The sequence below is a fragment of the Lepisosteus oculatus genome, chromosome 7, assembly GCF_040954835.1.
Source record: "Lepisosteus oculatus isolate fLepOcu1 chromosome 7, fLepOcu1.hap2, whole genome shotgun sequence".
Taxonomy (NCBI): domain Eukaryota; kingdom Metazoa; phylum Chordata; class Actinopteri; order Semionotiformes; family Lepisosteidae; genus Lepisosteus; species Lepisosteus oculatus.
Genome location: NC_090702.1, coordinates 39,681,377 through 39,700,728, shown reverse-complemented (window position 1 = coordinate 39,700,728; position 19,352 = coordinate 39,681,377). Strand labels below are relative to the sequence as shown.

General features: G+C 39.3%; 2 protein-coding genes across 5 annotated transcripts in view; one reads left to right on the top strand and one right to left on the bottom strand.

Annotated features, from left to right (window-relative positions):
* Window positions 1–9,405, top strand: part of cog5 (component of oligomeric golgi complex 5) — a 173,806-nt gene extending 164,401 nt beyond the window's left edge. Inside the window, exons 21-22 of the mRNA XM_006633320.3 lie at window positions 426–505; window positions 7,777–9,405. Of these exons, the coding sequence (XP_006633383.2) occupies window positions 426–505; window positions 7,777–7,891 (195 nt within the window). The 3' untranslated portion in view covers window positions 7,892–9,405. The remainder of the gene's footprint in view (window positions 1–425; window positions 506–7,776) is intronic.
* On the bottom strand, window positions 9,128–18,564 carry hbp1 (HMG-box transcription factor 1). Of its 4 annotated transcripts, none has more exons than XM_015352287.2 (11): window positions 18,336–18,564; window positions 16,590–16,761; window positions 16,153–16,384; window positions 15,475–15,610; window positions 15,041–15,152; window positions 14,014–14,129; window positions 13,035–13,191; window positions 12,621–12,765; window positions 12,104–12,412; window positions 10,855–10,996; window positions 9,128–9,970 (listed from the first exon to the last, which is right to left on the bottom strand). In XM_015352287.2, exons 1-11 carry the CDS (start codon window positions 18,348–18,350, stop codon window positions 9,953–9,955), a joined length of 1,554 nt encoding a protein of 517 aa, XP_015207773.1. In that variant the 5' UTR covers window positions 18,351–18,564; the 3' UTR covers window positions 9,128–9,952. The 4 variants fall into 4 exon arrangements, with proteins under 4 accessions (XP_015207773.1, XP_006633384.2, XP_015207774.1 ...); XM_006633321.3 differs by having other exon boundaries at window positions 16,569–16,761; window positions 18,336–18,563; XM_015352288.2 differs by lacking the exon at window positions 18,336–18,564 and adding an exon at window positions 17,947–18,298 and having other exon boundaries at window positions 16,569–16,761.
* Window positions 18,565–19,352: the final 788 nt, after the last annotated feature.

Genomic DNA, 19,352 nt, shown 5'->3' with positions numbered 1-19,352 from the left:
TGGTCTAGCATCGTATTATTTTAAGGGCTTACTGCACAAGGATAGTCTAACCCTTAACCTAAGAACTCCTTATTCTGGCCTTCTTATTCAACAGAGCCATTGACCATATCCATTAGAGACATTGTCATTTTTTTAAAACTCAATTTAATTCTATCTTTTTAATCTAAAGCTTTTAATTTGCGATCTACTCTTGTTTTCTGGATTTTTTCTGTTTAACTTTCTTCTTGCTCCTGTTGTATGCTATATGTGCTTTTGTAAAGGGCTTTAATTTTCTTCAAAAGCACGCATAAGTAATACTGTATTATTATCTTATTCACATGGGCTCATCTGAAGAGTTCCAGAGCTAAAAAAAAATCAGTTTCTTGTGTTGTAAGTGAAAATGCCAAGTGAAACAACTTTTTACTGTGCTGAAACTTGCGTTCCAGAGGGCTGAGTGGTCCATTGCTCGGTATTCCCAGTGGCTTGATGACCACCCTTCGGAAAAGGATCGTCTGACTCTCATAAGGTAAAGCCCCTGAATGGCGTTTTTGTACAGTGCATGATGTAGTCATGTTGTCGACTGCAAATTGATTCCGTTCAAATAATTGAAAAGAAAGGGTTTGAAAGAGAATTCACACATGTGATTCGGTTTTGTCTTTTTAGTTAGTAAATAATTTCTGTAGTGTAACTCAACTGGAACATGAGCTTTATTTTAAATTATTGTTCAGTTTATCTTTTTAGTATTCAAAATTTTCCATGGTACGTTTTGCTGTGACTTTCACAGATGCAGGTTGGGGATTAGCAGTATTAGAGAAAAATGGTGAGGACATGAAATAGTCCATGAATTTTCATTTGTGAAGGGCTGAATGCATTTTTTTTTAATTAAGTCCAGTAAGTTTCCCTCTACGGACAGAGGCAGATATGAAAAATTAAGACTTTTTCAGTTGCTCATGGTTAGTAGACATCATTTATCCTACATTGTAATGTTGTCAACACCCACTGTGCTTTGCCAGAAATGGAATGTCTGTCTTGGGCAACCTCAGCAAGCCTGGCCTACAACCGTTCAGGTGCAATGCAGCATATTCAACACCACCAGCCTGTATTTTTGAAACCTCCTTTCGAGATCAAAGCCGAACGAAAGCACAGTAAAAAGTTCAGAAATAGACTTAACTTTGAGTATTGGAAGTGACTTGGAAATAAATTGTAATTTTATTTCAGAGATGTTATATAAACATTTGGTTGTATTTACTTAATCTCATCAAGGAGGAGCTTGAGCATTCAGGAAAAAAAATCCTTCTCTTAGGATGTCATTCTAAAGCTGTCAGATGTGACCTACTTTGGGCTGGTAATACTAATTAGACTCCCTCACCGGCACAAGAGGGACCGTGCATCCTTTCAAGATGTGTGTGTCAGAGTCATTTTCTTCTTTTTCACACCACCCACCCTAGTGGTGCTCAGCCAGTCACTGTGCACTGGCACATGAAGGGTCTCAAGTCACAGTCAGATAGGACTCAACACAGACCCTAGTCTGTGATGTCTGGGCCCCAGGGCATGACCTCTGCCTTCTGACCGAGCACCTTTACACATTGAATAATTTTAGGGGTGCATGTATTAAGACTGGAAGCATAGAGCCTGGTTGTGCTGGCCTTCAGGCAGAACTGTCCTTGTGTCATGGCAGGGGTCCAGGGTGCTCAGGATTGCTGGTTCCTGTGAGCAGGATTCTCCTGGGAGGGAGTGTGGAGCAGCTGTTTGTTCATTGTGACCCAGCCTGCAGCCTGCTGTGGTACAGGCTGCCTCTGATAACTCTCCCCTCAGGAGGACTGGGACAAGCAGGGCCTCACAGTAGCCAACATGCCACAGACAGCAGGGGCTCTGGCCTCAATAACTACACACCTCTGCATGCTGCCAGGCTAGCTGACGTTTGCAGTTTCACACCTCTTGTTGCACCTTAGTGTGTTTCTTATTCACTCTATCCTTGTGTGTCTCATACACAAGTATGAAAAATGCATTTCAGCACAAGTTCGTATGACCTGTTCCTTGTATCTTAATGTCCTTAAGTTTAAGAATATTTATAAAACTATTATAGCAAAGCTGTATATTACCACTTCCTTTTTTTTATTTTTCTAGCTGATCAAATTTCTGCTAAAATCCTAGGGGATACACCAGTTTAGTGTTAACACTTTAATATATTTTGCCAGTGAAGTGTTTTGTCATTAACATTGTGTTGTAAATAAGGATCTGTGTGTATTGACACAGTGCAATTTGATCTACATTATTTTGGTAGCTGATGAGGACATTACTTAATATAGAAGAAGTAATCAATAGATTGTAGGTGAAACAGATCAATAGAATGAAAAGATGGTAGTCAAAATGGTAACACAAGTCAGTCTCTCATTTAGAGTTGATTGATAGCATAAAGTGACTGTCTATTGATTCAGGAAAAATGTGCTGCATCTGTCTTCAGCTTGTTCCCAGAGTAAATGAGCCTCTTTGTCTTTGAGAGTAACCTGTAGTGACAAACTATGCTAATAAAGTGATCTAGATTTACACAAAAACACTGCAGCTAAAGAAATAACCCCATCTCCTACATGAGTATAAGTATTATTGGAACTAAATTTCAGAGTCATTATTGAACTCAATAGATATTGGCCTTAGTGTTTTATTTCTGATATTAATCTTCTTTTTCAAGTCACAGTAATACTGTAGCTTACTGTTGCAACTACAGCTCCACTTTGGAAAAGTTTTTGTAATGTTATTATTCTTACATCTTTTGGTAATGTTTGGTTCATTTTAGAAATGGGAAGTCAACCTTTTTCTTTTAAAATTGTCATACAGTGTCTTTGTCTGAAATATAGCCTAGAAATTGAGAATATATTTTATTTATCATTTCATTAATGAACATAGCGAAATATAACACATGAAAGACAATACTTTCCTTTGATGAAAGGGTTAAGAACACAGTTACCCATTTCAATTTCTGATGATGATTTTTCCATTGTTTTTGAAACTCTAACATTTTTCAACATTTAAGTCATACAATTCTAACTTAATGGTGCTTCATTTGCTGAATGGATTAAATAATCCTCTATTGAAAAAAGTAATTCTTGTGAAATATGTTTAGGCTTTGTTTGGATTGATTTCTGTTTCATAAAGCTTTTAATTCTCATTTTCTTCTCTCACGAAAAGCAGTAAATCCCTGTAAGTGGATGGATTGTACAACTGAAATGACTTTAAGAAGCGAATGGTGATAGTTAGACACTAAACTCAGTAATTTGTCTTTATTTACATGAAGAGAAGAAGGGAGATTTCTATCTGTCCAAATACAAATCAATCCCTTGTACCCGATCAATCAGTGACTGCATTCAGTAGCCTCTCAGCTGCCAGATATGTATTAAATAATCATAACCTTGTGATTTGTATCCTTGAAAGTTTTGAGAGGTGATAGTTTATAAAGCAGTAAGAGTGGATATTTATCTTCCATGGTAGATGTCTGCTAATAGAAGCAGGCTTTATCAGTCTCTACAGCAAGTTCGTTGTAGCCTTGTTGACTGAGAAGCAAGTACTGGGTTAGGCAAATTCATTATCTTGGCTCTTTGTTTACTATCTTTGACACGTGCATTAAACCGGTTATCAGAAGTACATCCTTTTTCAAGCTTGCAGAGGTCCTCTATTATTTTACGTTTAGCCTGCTCTGCAACACGGCTGTGTGTGTACTGGCCCTTCGCTTTTATGGGACAAACTTGGATGCTTTGTCATCGCAACAGGATATGCTGTTCATTGTGAAATAGACCCTTTAGGAGAATTATAGATCAGTGTGTCCTGTGATGCACCGTTGTGCAGCCAGACCTTCTTTTATTCCAGTAAACCCTAACCTGATCCTGGGGCAGAGCTCAGGCTGCTGCACACACAGGAGGGAAGATTAAACCCCCCTTCCAGCTTTCAGCTCTCTGTGACGGGGAGGTTTAGCTCAACCTCTTGCTATAACCACAAGACTGTTAACCAGAGCCCTGTCCTGGTTTCATTAGGCAGTGAGTGATATAAAGTGATCTGCGATGCCTAGGCATGGAGCACAATATAAGGTTAAATTTGTATTGTAAAGTCTGCTTGTGTTTGTTGCTTATTCGCTTTAGGATTACCATAAGCCGTAGTGAAAATATCAGTTTCAGTTGTTACAGATTTCACTGGAAAACCTTAAGGTTTAAGTCAGTTGTAAGGAATACCTGCTGCACAAGCACATATGTCATGTATATAGGTGGTATTTGTCACAAAATTCAGATGGGTAGCTGTGTCAGCATGTGTAGTCTGCAAAGGAACAAGTCATAGGTTTATTCCATGCTAAAAAGAGAAGAGAGAAAACACATCCTTTCGGCTGTGAAGCCTTCTTCAGGTGTAAGCTCACACCCGAAAAAGGCTTCACAGCCGAAACATTGTGTTTTCTCTCTTCTGTTTTCAGCTTGAAATAACCTATTACTGTATTTATATGCTAATTTTCTTCTGTTTTATTTCTTCAAGGTAGTAGACTCTCTGACCATAATACTAAAAAACCTCTGTCTAATGAAGAGGCTCAGTCACTGTCAGGGTCAGGCACTGTGTAGTTAGTTTGGGTAGAATGAGTATGACTGGCCGTGTCTGAGCACTTACTACAAATCAACAGAAAATGGGGTAAGAGCACCCCTTAATGCTGATAGAGAGAACTGCTGGAAGGGTGGTGCATCAGTCAGAGATGAAATGCTTGCAGAGTTACTTCACAGTAGAGATCAGGGATATTCCAGACCGTGACTGTGTGGCCTAGAGGGCTCTGTCTTCTCTTGACTTAAAAATATCATAGATAATTTGGGTACAAAACAACTGATGAATACCACATTTTAGGAGTTAGCAAGAGCTCAGTGACTCTTCTGAAACATTATTTTTTGGCTTCCCGTCTGGTTTGACTGCAAAGTAATGTCAAAAGACATTATATTGCAGAATCAATATGGACGCTGGCCAGAGCGCGTCTTCCAGAGAGCCAGAAGTGAGTTCTTTGTCGCTAAATATAAAACCAAAACTCGGCCACATTTTAGTTGCACATCCTGCAAAGTTTTCCTTTGCATGAATGAATAAAACAGTACAGTGGAGTTTCACCACACTTTTTTTTTCCCCGATGATCTCTTGAGTCATGGCTTGTAGCTGAATCATCATTCTTATGAATGGGTCTGGCCCATCATCCTTGAAAATGTAAATTTAATGAAAATGTAATTTATGTCTCTAATAAAACATTACATTTATACCTTGTATAAATATTCATTTTACAACTTAATAATATCACAATACTCAACGTGGCTGTATTCAAGATACAGCAGGTGCAGAAAAACCTGTCAAGACTTCTATGTCCCGATGCCTGTAAGACTTTGCATATAATAATGCAAACCTAGAGTTATCAAGGGATGTATCCTCATAATTCAATTTAATAAATCAAAGACTGTAGTGTTTTCAGCATTTTTGTGATCGTGTTTTGGAAAAGTTTTAATTTACTGCCAAAATGTTATATTTTTATGAATTACAGGTGGTGTATATAGATGTTTTCAAGTTAACTTTTTTTACTTAAAACTGTAATGATCAAAATTAGCATAGTTTTATGCGAGGTTGAATGTCAACCTATCCTGCAAAGAGAATAATACAATGTGAAATTTGCTTATTGCTAAATTATTCAGCGTTCTAATTCAGCATTTGGTAGAAGCATCTTTTATAATCTACCAGCTTTGTCCAATGTGATGATGTAGTATTTGTTCTTTGTTCCTAGTAAAATATATCCAGTTTTAAAAAGTTAGTTTGGGATCATTCATGGAATCATTCATGCAATTTTCATGTCTCATATTAAAGGTTTCTATTGGATTCAGATCAGTACTTGAACTAACTTCTTGCTAGACTTCATTAATGTGGCTTTGGCCTTGAGATTCTAGTTATTGTACTGCTTACTTCTAATTTTTGGCCCAGTTTTAGATTCTTGGCTGCTGACTCGAGCACATTTTCTCTAGAATTCTCTTTCGCCTGTAATAATAATAATCTTAATTTTTTAGCACCTTACAGAGTACTTTGTTTCTATTTTCTCCCCAAACGTGACAAGCTTCCCAGTGCCTGTCGACGAGAAACATTCCCATGACATGATGCTGCCACCACCATGCTTAACAGTTGGGATGGTGTTGAGTGGGTGATGTGGTGTGTTGGGCTTGGATCAGATGCTTTCCATTTAGACCAAATCTTTGAAACATTTGTATCTCATCTAACCACTAAACCTTCTGTTGTGACATATTTTGTCACAAACTCTTTATGACAAAGATATAAGAGATGAATGCACTCAGCATTTAAGAAAGGACCGGAATATCTTCGATCTGTGAACACTGAGTCTCATCTCAGACTTATAATTTTGCAAATTTTATCACTGAGATTGGCTTAACAATGTCAATGGCATCCCTAACGAGTGTCCTGCTTGCCCACGTGCTCAGTTCTGAAAGTTGGCTTGGACTGGGTGGTACGACGCACATTCCAGTTTTTAATGATGATCACAGACTTTGAGATTTTCTTGTATTTTCTTTTCTTGTATCAGCTTACCCTGATTTAACCTGTGTCAAAAGTTCTTTGGTCTGCATAGTTGGTTTGTTGTATCAGTTTGTGAGTGATTGCTTGAAATTTTATTCCTAACAAAGGTGTTCTACAGAGATAGGTGCATTTATTCTCAAGTGGAATTATTCCATTTTGATTACACACAGAAACCATCACATAACTGTTTGACCTCTCAAAACAAATCTTTTCGTTGATGAACCTAAACTGATTTAGGGTTGCTGTAGTGAAGAGGTTGAATACTTACGCATTGACATCTTCAACTTTTCTTTGAACTAACTTATTTACAAACTAGCAGCAAATGATCAGTTTGGAGTAGTTTGTGCAGGTTGCGAATAGACCTGTTTGAAAATGTTGCAACTGCAAACTCAAGGGTAGTATCTTTGCAGAGGGACTGCATGAAGGGTTCATATTCAAATGTCAATTTCCAGTAAACAACATGTACGCTTGTCCTATGACGTAGGCCTCTGTAGTGAACATTCAGGTCAGTGCTTATCTGGCTGTAGATCTGGTGGGAGTATGCTCGGACTCTTCTACAGAGCGAATATTGGCTGGAGTCCTTACAGCTGGTAATGTCATTCTCTTGGGCCTTCTATGCTAAGCCTTCTTCTGCTGCTTGTTTCTTTCCATCTCATTGCTTGAATTAGCCTTTTCTGTCTAGCAGAGGAGCAGCTTCTCAAATCAGAATACTGAACTGGCATGTTCCTAAAATAAAATACTGTAACAATGCTGATCACAGGCAAGGAAAAAGCCATGTTCCTGTTGACATTATACTGTTACAGTCTGTTGATTTGTTAAGTAGTTGTGTTTTTAACATCACATAATTGCTGTGGCAGTAATGTTCTGTAAATGTTATCAGGGGGTTACCAAAGGATTCCTGAAAACATCAGGTGTGATGCTCTTTCCATGTTAGACAGCAATATGTAACTAAGCTCCATTGTCATATTTAGATTACACAAGGGCTAGCCTTCTGCACCAGTTTCCTGGTACTAAATTTAGTAGATTTGAGTGAACAGTGATCAAAATATGAATATTTCAGCAGGATTTATTTTGGTTCGACACTGAGAATAAACTCTTCAGTAAGCCAATAAAGCCCGGTAAGATGAGCAGTGGGATTTACAGTGTATGTCGTTTTTCTTCATGAGTGAAATTCTGACACAAGGGCCAGTTCCTGATTTCCTTTTCTGTTGTTCTTTGCAGGGGGGCACTGGAAGCCTATGTGCAGTCTGTGCGAGCCAGAGAAGGGAAGGAGTTTGCTCCAATTTATCCAGTAATGCTACAGCTGCTCCAGAAAGCAGCAAGTGTCGTTCAGTGAACCGATTCCGTCAGTGAAAACGTTTTTTGTAAACATCTCCCTATTCTGAATTAACAAGCATGCAATGGTAAGCATGAAATATTGATGAAACTGTGTTCAATGGGGAGGAATAGTCTTATTCTATGTATATTATTTTGCTCATTAACTAAAAGGTAAATTGTATTCAGGGTACAACATAACTTTTCTGGTGAAAACATAAAGGACTCTCCCAGCCCTTGCTTCCTTGTAATAATCTCATTATTACATTCCAACTGAGCTCCCAATTACCTAATAATGTACTTAGGATGTCCTTTTCAGCTCCAGAGGATTTGCAGATCGCATGTTTAGTTAACATCCTTTAGTTCACTTGAAAACCTTTAACAGTAGAAAGGCTGAAGAACACTTAAAATGTCAAATTAGGGAATTATTACTTCAAAGAGCTACTCCAGAGGACAGTGCCATCGGAAGTCCAGATTTCACAGACCCTGTACTATACTGATTTCCAAAAAGTTCTTCTCTTTTATTCCTAAAAACTGAAAAAATACATTAAAAAAATTTGATTTTATTATAATACTATGGGACTAATGTGAAATTATACATTTTTCATTTTGAAAAGGGTTTTTTAGATAAAATATATGAAGTGCTTCTGTGATTTCATGACTTTGTTTTGTAGTATGTTTCAGGATTAAACGCCTTTAGAAAGGGATCTGAAGGATTAAGAAAGGCATTCTTGCTATCTCTGTCTTTCAGCCTTATGTATCCACTTTCATTGGGGATGATTTTGATGCTGATAGAGGGAACAATAGCATTTTGCCAGGTGGTCCAGTTCTTTCTAATTCAGCTGTTAATCACCTGAATTAGCTTGTTATTAACTGCACAGATTTACAAACTTCTAGCAGCTCTTCAGGTGTTGCTAATTAGAGATGTCGAAAACGTTCAGAATATGATTGAACTCAGAGCACCCAAATTAGAAAGAGGAACTTGAATCCGGGTGTGGGTTCTATTTAAAAAACAAATTAAAGTGTTATAATCATGCTAAATTTGTAACAAGGCTCCTCCTAAAATATCGAATGCCCTTGCTTTCAGATTTCACCTCCTCTGAATTTGAAAGTTTTAATCCAGAAGAAATTAATCTTTCAAAACAGCGTACCAATTTAAAATGGTCAGTTTTGCCAATTAAATCAGATAAGAACATCATCAAAATTGAAGACTGTGTTCAATACCAGTGTGCAATAAAAGTAACAAAAGGTGAATGGATTACACATTTAAAATTTTTATTTATAATATAATACAAGAACATTTTGTGCAAGAGTTTGGTGGGACAATAATTCTGTACATAACTGACAATGATTTAAAATGTCATCACAAAATGGCAAAGCAGAAACAAGCTAGATGGTTGCACTGATTGTGTTACTTGTAATTGTTTTTGAAAATGATTACATTTCTGCTTGTATACATTTGTTGGCTGTAGAAGATACAATAAAGTGCTAAAACACTTGAGGTAAAAATCCTTACCCAAGTGTAGTGTGTGCCCACCCAAAGTCTAATATGGCCTCTTTATTTGTATAGAAATCCCAAGATATACTGAAGAAACCCCAGCTACACAAGTAATATATTCCCTAGCTTGCCAGAAGAAAAAGTTAAATGGATTACAATAGTTGTGCAATATATGGGTTATACAAATATAATTAATGAACAGCTGTAATAAAGCATTTTAAATTCCCCTTTTTACATTTAAAAATAGACATTTTTTATACAGCTCCTTTGCTCCCTACTTTAGCACCACAGGGTTTGTTTCAAGCCTATAGTATGAAATTACCTGAAAAGAAAACTTACCATTTTACTTTGGAAGAGTAAGGCATTTCGGTCATTAAAAAATAAGAAAATATCTGAGCATAGTTAGTGACTAGGTTATATGCTTTTTATTATTTCATATATCTTTAATGTCTCTATTAACTTAAAAGCAAACATTTCATCACAGTAATCGTAACAACCTTGCAGAAGAGAGGGAAGGCAGGCAGGTGAGTCCATAGTCCCATCCAGTTTGTACTGCAAATGCAGCTCCCTAAAGATGTCCATTTCCTAATTCTGCTGTGAGCCCTGCAGGAAGAGAAAGCAAGATTGGCAACAGAGCGCTGGTTCAAAGGCTAAACATAAGCAATTTAAATTGAAGCCGTTGCTAAGCAGCAATATCCTCAGTCAGTCTTAGGCAATGAAATCCAGTTCCTGTCTTCAGAAGAAAAAAAAAAGACATGGTGACTTTAACTGCTTCTGGCAGTTTGTCAGTCCCATGTCCCAACGGTGATGATTAAGTAAATATCGCCTTGCAGGCCAAAGATTAAAGACCGTTCATGTAACCAACCCGTAATACTGTAGCCAATGAATGGCCCCAGCACAAAACCAGACTTAAAGAAGGGAGGGGTAGCTGGCACTGACTGAGTGAAATCCAACTAAGAAAACAAATACAAGCCGCTTTATTTTCCATAGCAAAAGGTGACTGAGTAACTTTAAAGGAAAAACACATCCACCCAACAACTAAGCACCTAGGTTTACATAATTCAGCTTAACCTTCAGATACCAAACTATGTCTGGATGCTAGAAGCTAGAATAGGTGGATTTTATAATATGGCCATCAGCACCATGTGTTCCTTCTACCAGGTCCCTATGGTCAACATTCTGTTTTTCTTACATGTGAAGTAATTAGTTTCGAACTCTTACTTATAATGTCAACCTGGCAACCCATCTATTCAGAAGCGTTTTTCACTGGAGCTACCTGACTGAAGTACCTTGCTCAAAGGTAAAGAAGCTGTGTCCCACCTGGAATGTGAACCCACAGCCCTAACCACTTCTCCACACAGCAAGCATCTGTCAGTACAGCCCTATCGCTTTCCCTTGATGTGTCTATCTGGTTTGCTTATAGCCGATGATATTTAAGGGTTGCCAGCTGATCCCAGGGGACGACAGCTGCTGGTGCAGGTCCTTACAGAGCTGGTTCGTTTCCTTTTCCAGCAGTCCGGATTGAGGCGCTTCTGCTCCTCTGCCAAGGCCTTCGCTTCCATTGTGTACATCCTCCGCTCCTCGTTTTTCATCTTTTTCCACCGATCTCCAAGGATCACGCTTATGGCTCTACAACACAGAGGCTAAAATTACACACACATAACAGAAGGCCTGCTCTCATGAGTACTGAAAAAAATCCTTTCTTCCTACAAACAGCAACACTGTTTCTAGCAAAGGCATAAATGTAGCAGTAAAATCTGAAAACTCCACTTAGAAATGGGAACAAGACTGAGTAATAGGTCCCTTATAAAATGCTCGAATCAAAGAAAGTGGATGCACAGAACTGGCAAGCTATACAAAACTTACACTATTTATAGTCACTGATTCCAATAACTTACACTGCTCTCTACTTCTATATCAGTGTATTTCTGTTATAATTTCTTTATGCATTCAGATTTCCTCTCCTTTAAAAGTTTCTCACCCCCTCGTTGTGATGCAATTAAGAGTATTTCATTAAAAGGTTACATTAAAGGTTAATGACAACTATATGTGATTAAGTCTTTCTACTGTTAACCATGTACACCAATCTCACTCTCACTTTCTCAAAACAATAGCTAGGTGCCTACAGAGACAGAGCTGAGCTATATCTATTTTTTGCATTTGTCTCCTTTCCTGACTGGTCTTCCTTAAATAACACTTGTTGGTCACAGACCAGCAGCTGTTAATATCTGGTATGATGTACTGCACCCTTGCAGATGTCTGTTACAGTTGCGACAAGGCTTTAAATTAGCAGCCACAGTGCATGGCTACTGAGTGCCTTTGTCAGGCAAGATATAAAACTGGAAGTGAGGTTAGTATTTTTATGCCTTCCACCCTTCCAACACACATGAAACCCTATTCCTACATTGGTGGTGTGCTCTCAAAACTGCCAAATGCAAGAACAAGCATCAATCAGAGACCCCCAAAAAAACTTAGGCATTAAGGAGTAATGGCAGTACCAGTACAATAGCCCAGGGCATGAAGTGTATTCATGTAAAACAAACTGATGAAATGAGCTCTTCCCACTTTTTATCTAATGGAGTATTCATGTAACAGCTCAACCTGGGGCGAGCATGGAGGAGAAGAAAAGCATTTAGAGACATCTGCCCTTGTCGTCTGTCCTGCATCTAATGGGAATTTTCTGTAACAATGTATGAACCTCACACTCAATATCCATCATAAGGCCAGTGTACAAACCTGTTATCCTTCCCTGGGTACATCTGTGTATACTCCACTCTGTATTTTTTTGCAAAAAGCATGAAGGCATTCATTGGTCTCTTGCACTTGGTAGGCGTGGCACTGTTTGCTGTCCCTGAGCTGTGACTCTTATTTGATTTGCTATAAAAAGTACAGGAGGGCTGGGAAGATCCTGAAGGCTCAAAGTCCCTGCTTGATTTCTCACAGTCCGGGCTGACGGCTCCGCCGCTGGAGAGGGAGGCCCTGCGCTGGCGCGCCATGCTGCTCAGCACATACACTGCTGAGGAGTCCAGCGGGGTGAAGTCGTAGCTGTGCACAGAGAAACACGTAGGAACCACGTCACAGCTAGGCCACACCCCCCATCTCAGGCTGCTGCTGTCTGACAAGACACCCCCCTTCACAACTGACTTACTTCCACCATCTAATTTTTCGTGCGAGTTGGAAAAACTACCAGTAAGCTGGCTTTGACAAAATACCCCCCCCCCCCCCCCAAATAACCACCTAAGGTTTGATTTACCTCCTGAAGGTGTCAAAAACAACTGAATCATCAAAGTTTATGGCATCAGGGTGTCCAGGAGGTAGACAGAGATCTCCAACCTGCATCTCGTAGCAGGGTATTCCATGCTGGACTACGGTAAGGCTCGGATAAAAGGAAGACCATCCTGGGCGGGAGAAAAGAACAATATATAGTGTAACAAAAGACAGGCAACCACAAAGAGAACCCACGCCAGGAACTGTCCGTAATGGAAAAATAAAACAATTCTATCAACATTCAGATCACCGTTCTAGGTCCTGTCCGACTGCTTGGCACCTACTGCCCGTAGTCGTAGCTGTAATTCTCTTACGATATCTCTACCAGTCCTTTTTTACGATACTCAGGGTTTGTAACTGACCATAAAGTGTTTATCGCAAAATATCTGCATTTGTTTACCTTTGTTTTTCACATAAAAGGGATGATCCAAACTGCATTCAGCAGTTAAAAGGCCATCTTCTTGGGAACCAGGATCAAAAGTCAATTTCAGAACAGACTGCCCAAATGAGACAGTTTCTTCATGTGCCACTAACTTTAGACCTTCGGAACCAAAGCTCTGTGGAAATCAACACAGGGAGAAAGACAGCTTATGGAACAGGATCGTCAAACTAGAGAACAAAGGAAAGGCTGAAGGTATAGGTGCAGGTAAAAAAACATTCTATATTCTTAAAATGAGTAACCTGTACAGGTTAAGGATGATTAATTTAATGGCTTTTACAGTTTAACGGTCTCAGTTCCATCCCTACTGAGGCAAAATAATTATTTTGAATGTACTTTACTGTTGTCTCTTAAGGCCGTATCACAACAGATCTTAAGAATACCACTTTGAAGTGATTACTGTATTGAAATCCAGAATAATTATGCACTATTAAATATAAATTAAATGTATTAAGAAAACTTAAGCATTTTAAGGACAGTTGCTTCAAAATGCTCAAACCTGAAAAAACTAAAATTGAGGAGTATTAATAATTACAGTAATTACAATAATTACTACCACAAACGAGAAAGAATACTCCTTACTGAGCTGTCTTCATACAAATCCTGTTCTCTTACTATTTTCCAGGAGCAGCCTATTAAGATTAAATCTATTTTTGAGGCCTCCAATCTGTCTGACTTATTTTTAAACTACTGAGCTACAATAATAATGAAACCTATTTGTGTCCCTTCATTCACAATATCTTTTTTAAAAAATATTTTTTTCTTTTTCCTGGTAATTTTGCAGAGCAGGTATTTAAAAACAAGATGCTGTGCACTGAGCCCCAAACAGGCAGAGCACAGAATGAATCTGCTGCGATATGCTGTAATACAGCAGAAGATGCTGTGTATAAACCTGACTGTTGAATAATTCAGACACGATTTCAGCTCCAGGCTCACTTGCCTTCAGGGAATGACACTGGGAATCTCTCTCATCCTCGGACTCATCATCCGAATCCGCAAGGTCTTCAGCATCCTGCCACTCGACATTATTCCCCTTGTGGAAGCGCAGACGGGTGCCTGCGTGTGACAAGACAACAGGCAGCTGCATAGTCTTTCTCAGGGCTTGAGCACTCAGCGCAGGGGCTGGTTCCCATCAAGCCACTTTACAGCATTTGTACTGCTTCTCAGCACAAGTAAAATTAACATAAAAGTAGAGTACATTAAAAGGCCCAGAATGTGATCCACTGAAAAGCTTATGGAATTCCCTAGCCTTTGCAAAACATCTGCATTCCACACAAATAATACTCTTCATGAAAACAGGATAGACACTTTTGAACTGTTAAAACAATGATGGAAATGATTTAACTCGGTCAGTTTGCTACACTGCAAAGTTTGTTCCTCCAGTGAAGACACAAGTAACAATTGTTCAATCTTACACTGTAATACTACTCATTCTACACAAGGGGGAGCTGGGAGATTACACATGCCATTCTAAAAATGGCTGTAGCAGAGAACAAGATGTATTAAAAAAAGAGAAACTACTTTTAATGACTACCCATAGTCACATAATGTTAGCTCAATTTTAATATGCAATAACACACATGATGTGGAGGGTTAAAGCACTGCAACCCTTCTGTTTCATTTCTGACACTCGATAAGCATTTAAGTCCCTCGGCATAAAATAACATCTTTGAAAAGCGACTGGTCCCCATCAATGTATGATGCTCACTGTCTCACTCCAGAAAGGGGGAAAACAAAAATATGGCTAACAAGTAGGATGCACTCACGCAAGGTTTTACTGGGCTGTATAAAATGTGGGATTTTGTAGTTAGAGAGTCTTCTACTGGACCATGCAACTGCTTTTCCTCCTTCGATCTCCACAAACTTTAATTGTAGACTGACTACACTCAGAAACTGAAGAAAATGGTAAGCAGATCTACTCTATGAACTCCCACACCCAAGACCTCACCTCTCAAAGAGGTTTTTACCTTTCAAAAAGCAATGCCATGCTGTTGAAGGCCATGAATGAGACCATCCTAGGTCGTCATCATCAGAAAGCGAAGACATGCAGAAAATACCAGATTCCGATTCGCTGCTCGCCTGCAGTAAAGAAACAAAAAGGGTTTAGACCCACAGAGTGACGTCACAACTGAGTGAAGGACTCTTTGGATAAGGGCACCTGATTAATTAAAAACAATGATAAAAGATTTCCTTTTTATAGAAATGGATATATTCATAGCCTGACTATTTTCTTGAGTTATGATGGAAGTGTACAGTAAACTATTAAAGCACACACATGCAAAAATACACCGTGTGTCTAGAAACCTGTATTTAATTAACAACGGGACACCCCCAAAGCCAGAATTAGGGTGCCGCAGTAAGAATAATCAACAGTAAAGAAAACTCTGCACCCTCTCTTTACCCGTTCATGTTTAACTGCGGCTCGCTCCTTCCAGTGGGTCTTCGACAAGCTCGGCTCGCTGCTTGAAGAGGCTGGTGGCGGACGGGCGTAGGAATGTAAACTGTTGCTGGTGGCTATTATATGGACAGGAGATGATCTGCGCACACACATACGAAGCAAAATCAGTTAAAATGCATCCTTAAGAAAAGCTGCAATAAAAGAACATTCACAGGTGTCAACACCTCTTAATCACTGAATGTTACATACAAAAAATCTGATAGTGATGTATTTTTGTACAGTCTGATTAGAGAAGTTCACGTAGCTGTGTCAGCATGTGTAGGCTGCAAAGGAACAAGTAGAGTTTTATTCTGTGCTGAAAAGAAAAGAAACAACTTCCCAGCTGTGGAGCCTTCTTCGGCCTTCACACCTGAAGAAGGCTCCACAGTCAAGAGTTGTTTCTTTTTCTTCTTTTCAGCACGACATAAACCTTTACTTGTTTCTTTGCAGTCTGTTTAAAGTTCACAAAAAATTATTAAACCGGTCTTCATTTAATATTTTATCTCATGTATACCTAGTTCAAAGTGCTTAAAAACAGTTGCAATTTCCAGCTGAGCTGTGAGGTTATCTGTAGTGTCCCACTATGTGTTTGGCTCCCTAGTTTTCCAAGTATCCCGTATCCTATGTGCCCCCGCCACGTGCCTGTTGTAGAACGTGCACTGCATGAGGGGGCTCTGGGGACTGGTGGCGATGTTGGCCAGCTCTGCCAGCCAGCTGGTGCCGTGTTCTGGGGAGACCCCGCCGGCTGGGGGGCAGGAGGGGCGCGGGCCCCAGATATTCCGGGGGCGCTCCTGGTGGGACACGCCGGTGGTCAGCTGGAACACCGCCGGGGAGGCCCGGTCTTCCTGCACGGCCTGCAACTCTGGAAGATCATCTGGAAAAGACAGCACAGAGGCACTGTCACGAACACCATCTTCCCTGGGGCAGAGGCAGAGCAGTGACTGCTACTCAAGATGGCGGCTTCTGCCACATTTCACTGGGAAAATATGAGCTTTAATAGCCAAACACCAATACCACCAACTGTTTTTTTCTATTCTCGTCTGTTTCACTTTGATTACCATACTCCATGCGATTCTCACTGGAAGGGCATCCGGGAGAAGATGGCAGGTCTTCAGTACACTTCAGCATCTCAAAGGTGTCGTCCATTCGCGACGCACTCTCTTCCACCAATACCTGCACTTTCTGCACACTGTCGGGCATCAACTTGGTCTTCACTTCCCATACCATGTTAGACCAATTCGCTTGACCTGACTGGAGGAACACACACAAAAGCTTGCTTCTCAGTCAGGCAAATTCAGGAGCTATTTTATTTTCACCACAATTTTTATTTCATTAAAAGTGCCTTCTCACACACTCCTCGCACTTCACAAAGTTAGGTTTTTGTTTGTACAAACTGAATCCAACTACGGTCAATTTATAAATCACTTATTACCCAGGAAGCAACAGGGATAGAAAGTCCTGAATTTATTTTACGAAGTAAAGCAAATATATGACAGTAACTAAATACATGAACAAAGGAGACTCCGATTCTAAGTATCCACAGATAATGCTCACATGGCGGGGATAAATTATTTTTATGTCACCGCGCTGGTTTTCAATGGTTTTTTTTTTTCATTTTAAAGTAAAAACCTGCGTGCATCAAGATCGAGACGATCATAAATGAAGTGGAATTCCTTTATGCCGAGAAGCGACACCACAACTACAAAGAAAGTTGGTTCAGAGAGCGTAAAAATTCCGTGTTGCCAAAAATGTGTTACTTCAACACATGCAAAAAACATTTTTCGTACAAGTCTTTATTTTAAAAAGGAAAAGTAACTCAATTTCCTGAAAACGCCCTATTAACACCGTATGCTTACTTGCATTCCGGATACTTCTAGTGCAGCTACGGTATATTTCTAAAACGCTGCTAATTGCCAGTGATGAATTAATCCCATTGTCTGCGAACTTCTCTCTCGGCTCCTTCAAGCCGTCATGTGACTTCTTGCATGCACAAGCCTTGTTTATAAACTTTGGGACTTGACGCATGCGCTTCAGAGCCCATTCATTCACAACTGCGTAACAAGAAGTGATCAATAACACAAGAGGATTAGTCTAAAGGGATAAGTTATTAATAGGTGTCCCTCTGTCAAATTTATGTGTAATCTCTTTTTCAGATTTCAAAAGTTGATTAATTTAAAGGGACCGTTAATGTAATTTTAGAGCCGCAGCTAAGTTTACCATAAACGACAAACTGCGTTTAAAAGGCACTGATACGCAAAGGTTTAAATCGTCAACTTGATTAAATACAATCACATAATTTTGCAGGTCTTCGTGCGTTTGTTGGTATTTTACGACTTCCTTTAATTGCACTTTCCTTTTTTTTTGTTTCTTTTCGAAAATCCAACAACGAAAACAACAACTGGACGAGTTTTCTTTGACGAGTTGCCTGTGACTTACCTAACATTAACAAAAGAAACCAGAACTATCATTTACAACGGTTTCACAATGGGGAGAAGGGGGAAAAACAAGAAAAAATGTTGTCGAAGTATGTCAACAAGTTAAGACATGGTGATCGTCGACCTGTCAAGATGGTGAAATGAATGAAGTCGAAACGTCACTGACGGACAGAGACCAAGTCCAGCGATAAACCAAAACAAAACTATTACAAAAACAACAAACGTCACAATGAAATATCCCATTCCCAGCGAAGTGTCACTCTCGATTGATGCGCGCAATATCATTTTCTCATCTTATTCTACTCCCGCCGACAGCTCAGAGTCAAAACAATTTCTTATTTGATAACAATTTTCAACCTTTTGTTTCTTAAACGAAAGTTTCATACTTACCAAACCCGTCGCCATTACCGAGTATCTCTGGCAGTCTGCGAAGGGGAGGGAATGATTACTTTTAGACTCGAAACCCTACTGGTCAACCAAAGGATCAATATATGCAGGTTTTATTTCTAATTGGCTGGTTTAGTGGTAAATGTAGAAGTGAGTCTGTTTTGTTCAGAAATAGGCCATGCATTGGCTTCGAACAACGCCATTCATCTAGGTACTGCATTCATTGGGCAGACAGCTTGCTCCTCCTGCTCTGTACATGTAGTTTTTGTTGTTACATATTTCAGAGCACTGGTATTTGACTGCAATTCACACAGCTCCGTCAGCGCACACGTAAACAATAAAATGACAAACTTGAATCTTTTCATACATTTTCTTGATCATCCGAAATGTTTTTTTTTATTTTATTTTTAAATCAAGTGGTAAACTGCGTTTAGAGAAATTGGGTCAATCTTAAAGAAAAACAATTGAGGGTGTTCGCTACGGACGATCTGGTACGTAGTCCTTCAGGACTAGAGTAAACAGTAGTATTCTAGTCTTGCCTGCAACAAATCCTTTCTTCAATACCGAGGCAGTTAGGCCGCAGTACTAAAATTTTCCCAATTACAGTACTAAATTGTTTCCAAGTGGTCACAGCTGCAGAGGTTCTTGATACAAAAGAGTAAGTTAAACCATCAAACACTAAGACTGAAGACTTACCTACTGTACTAACTGCAGCGAAGCAAATTAGAACCAACGTCATACGGTTCCTTGTGGTATTACAATAACGCCTCATGAGCTAAGGTTTTACATTGTACAAGCGTGCAAAATACAAAGTATTATGTAGATCTGTATTCTCTTAAACGTGTTTGTATCTTAGCTGTGTATTTTTGCAGTGGTTAGATTATAACACTGGTGAATTGTTACCAGTCTCATTGATATTGCATATTTGCATTACATGAAGAGATACTGGTCTGTACACATGTAAGGTTTCGTCATCACCAAAATTCTCTAATCATTTTTACTGTTGAAAATAAACCTTGA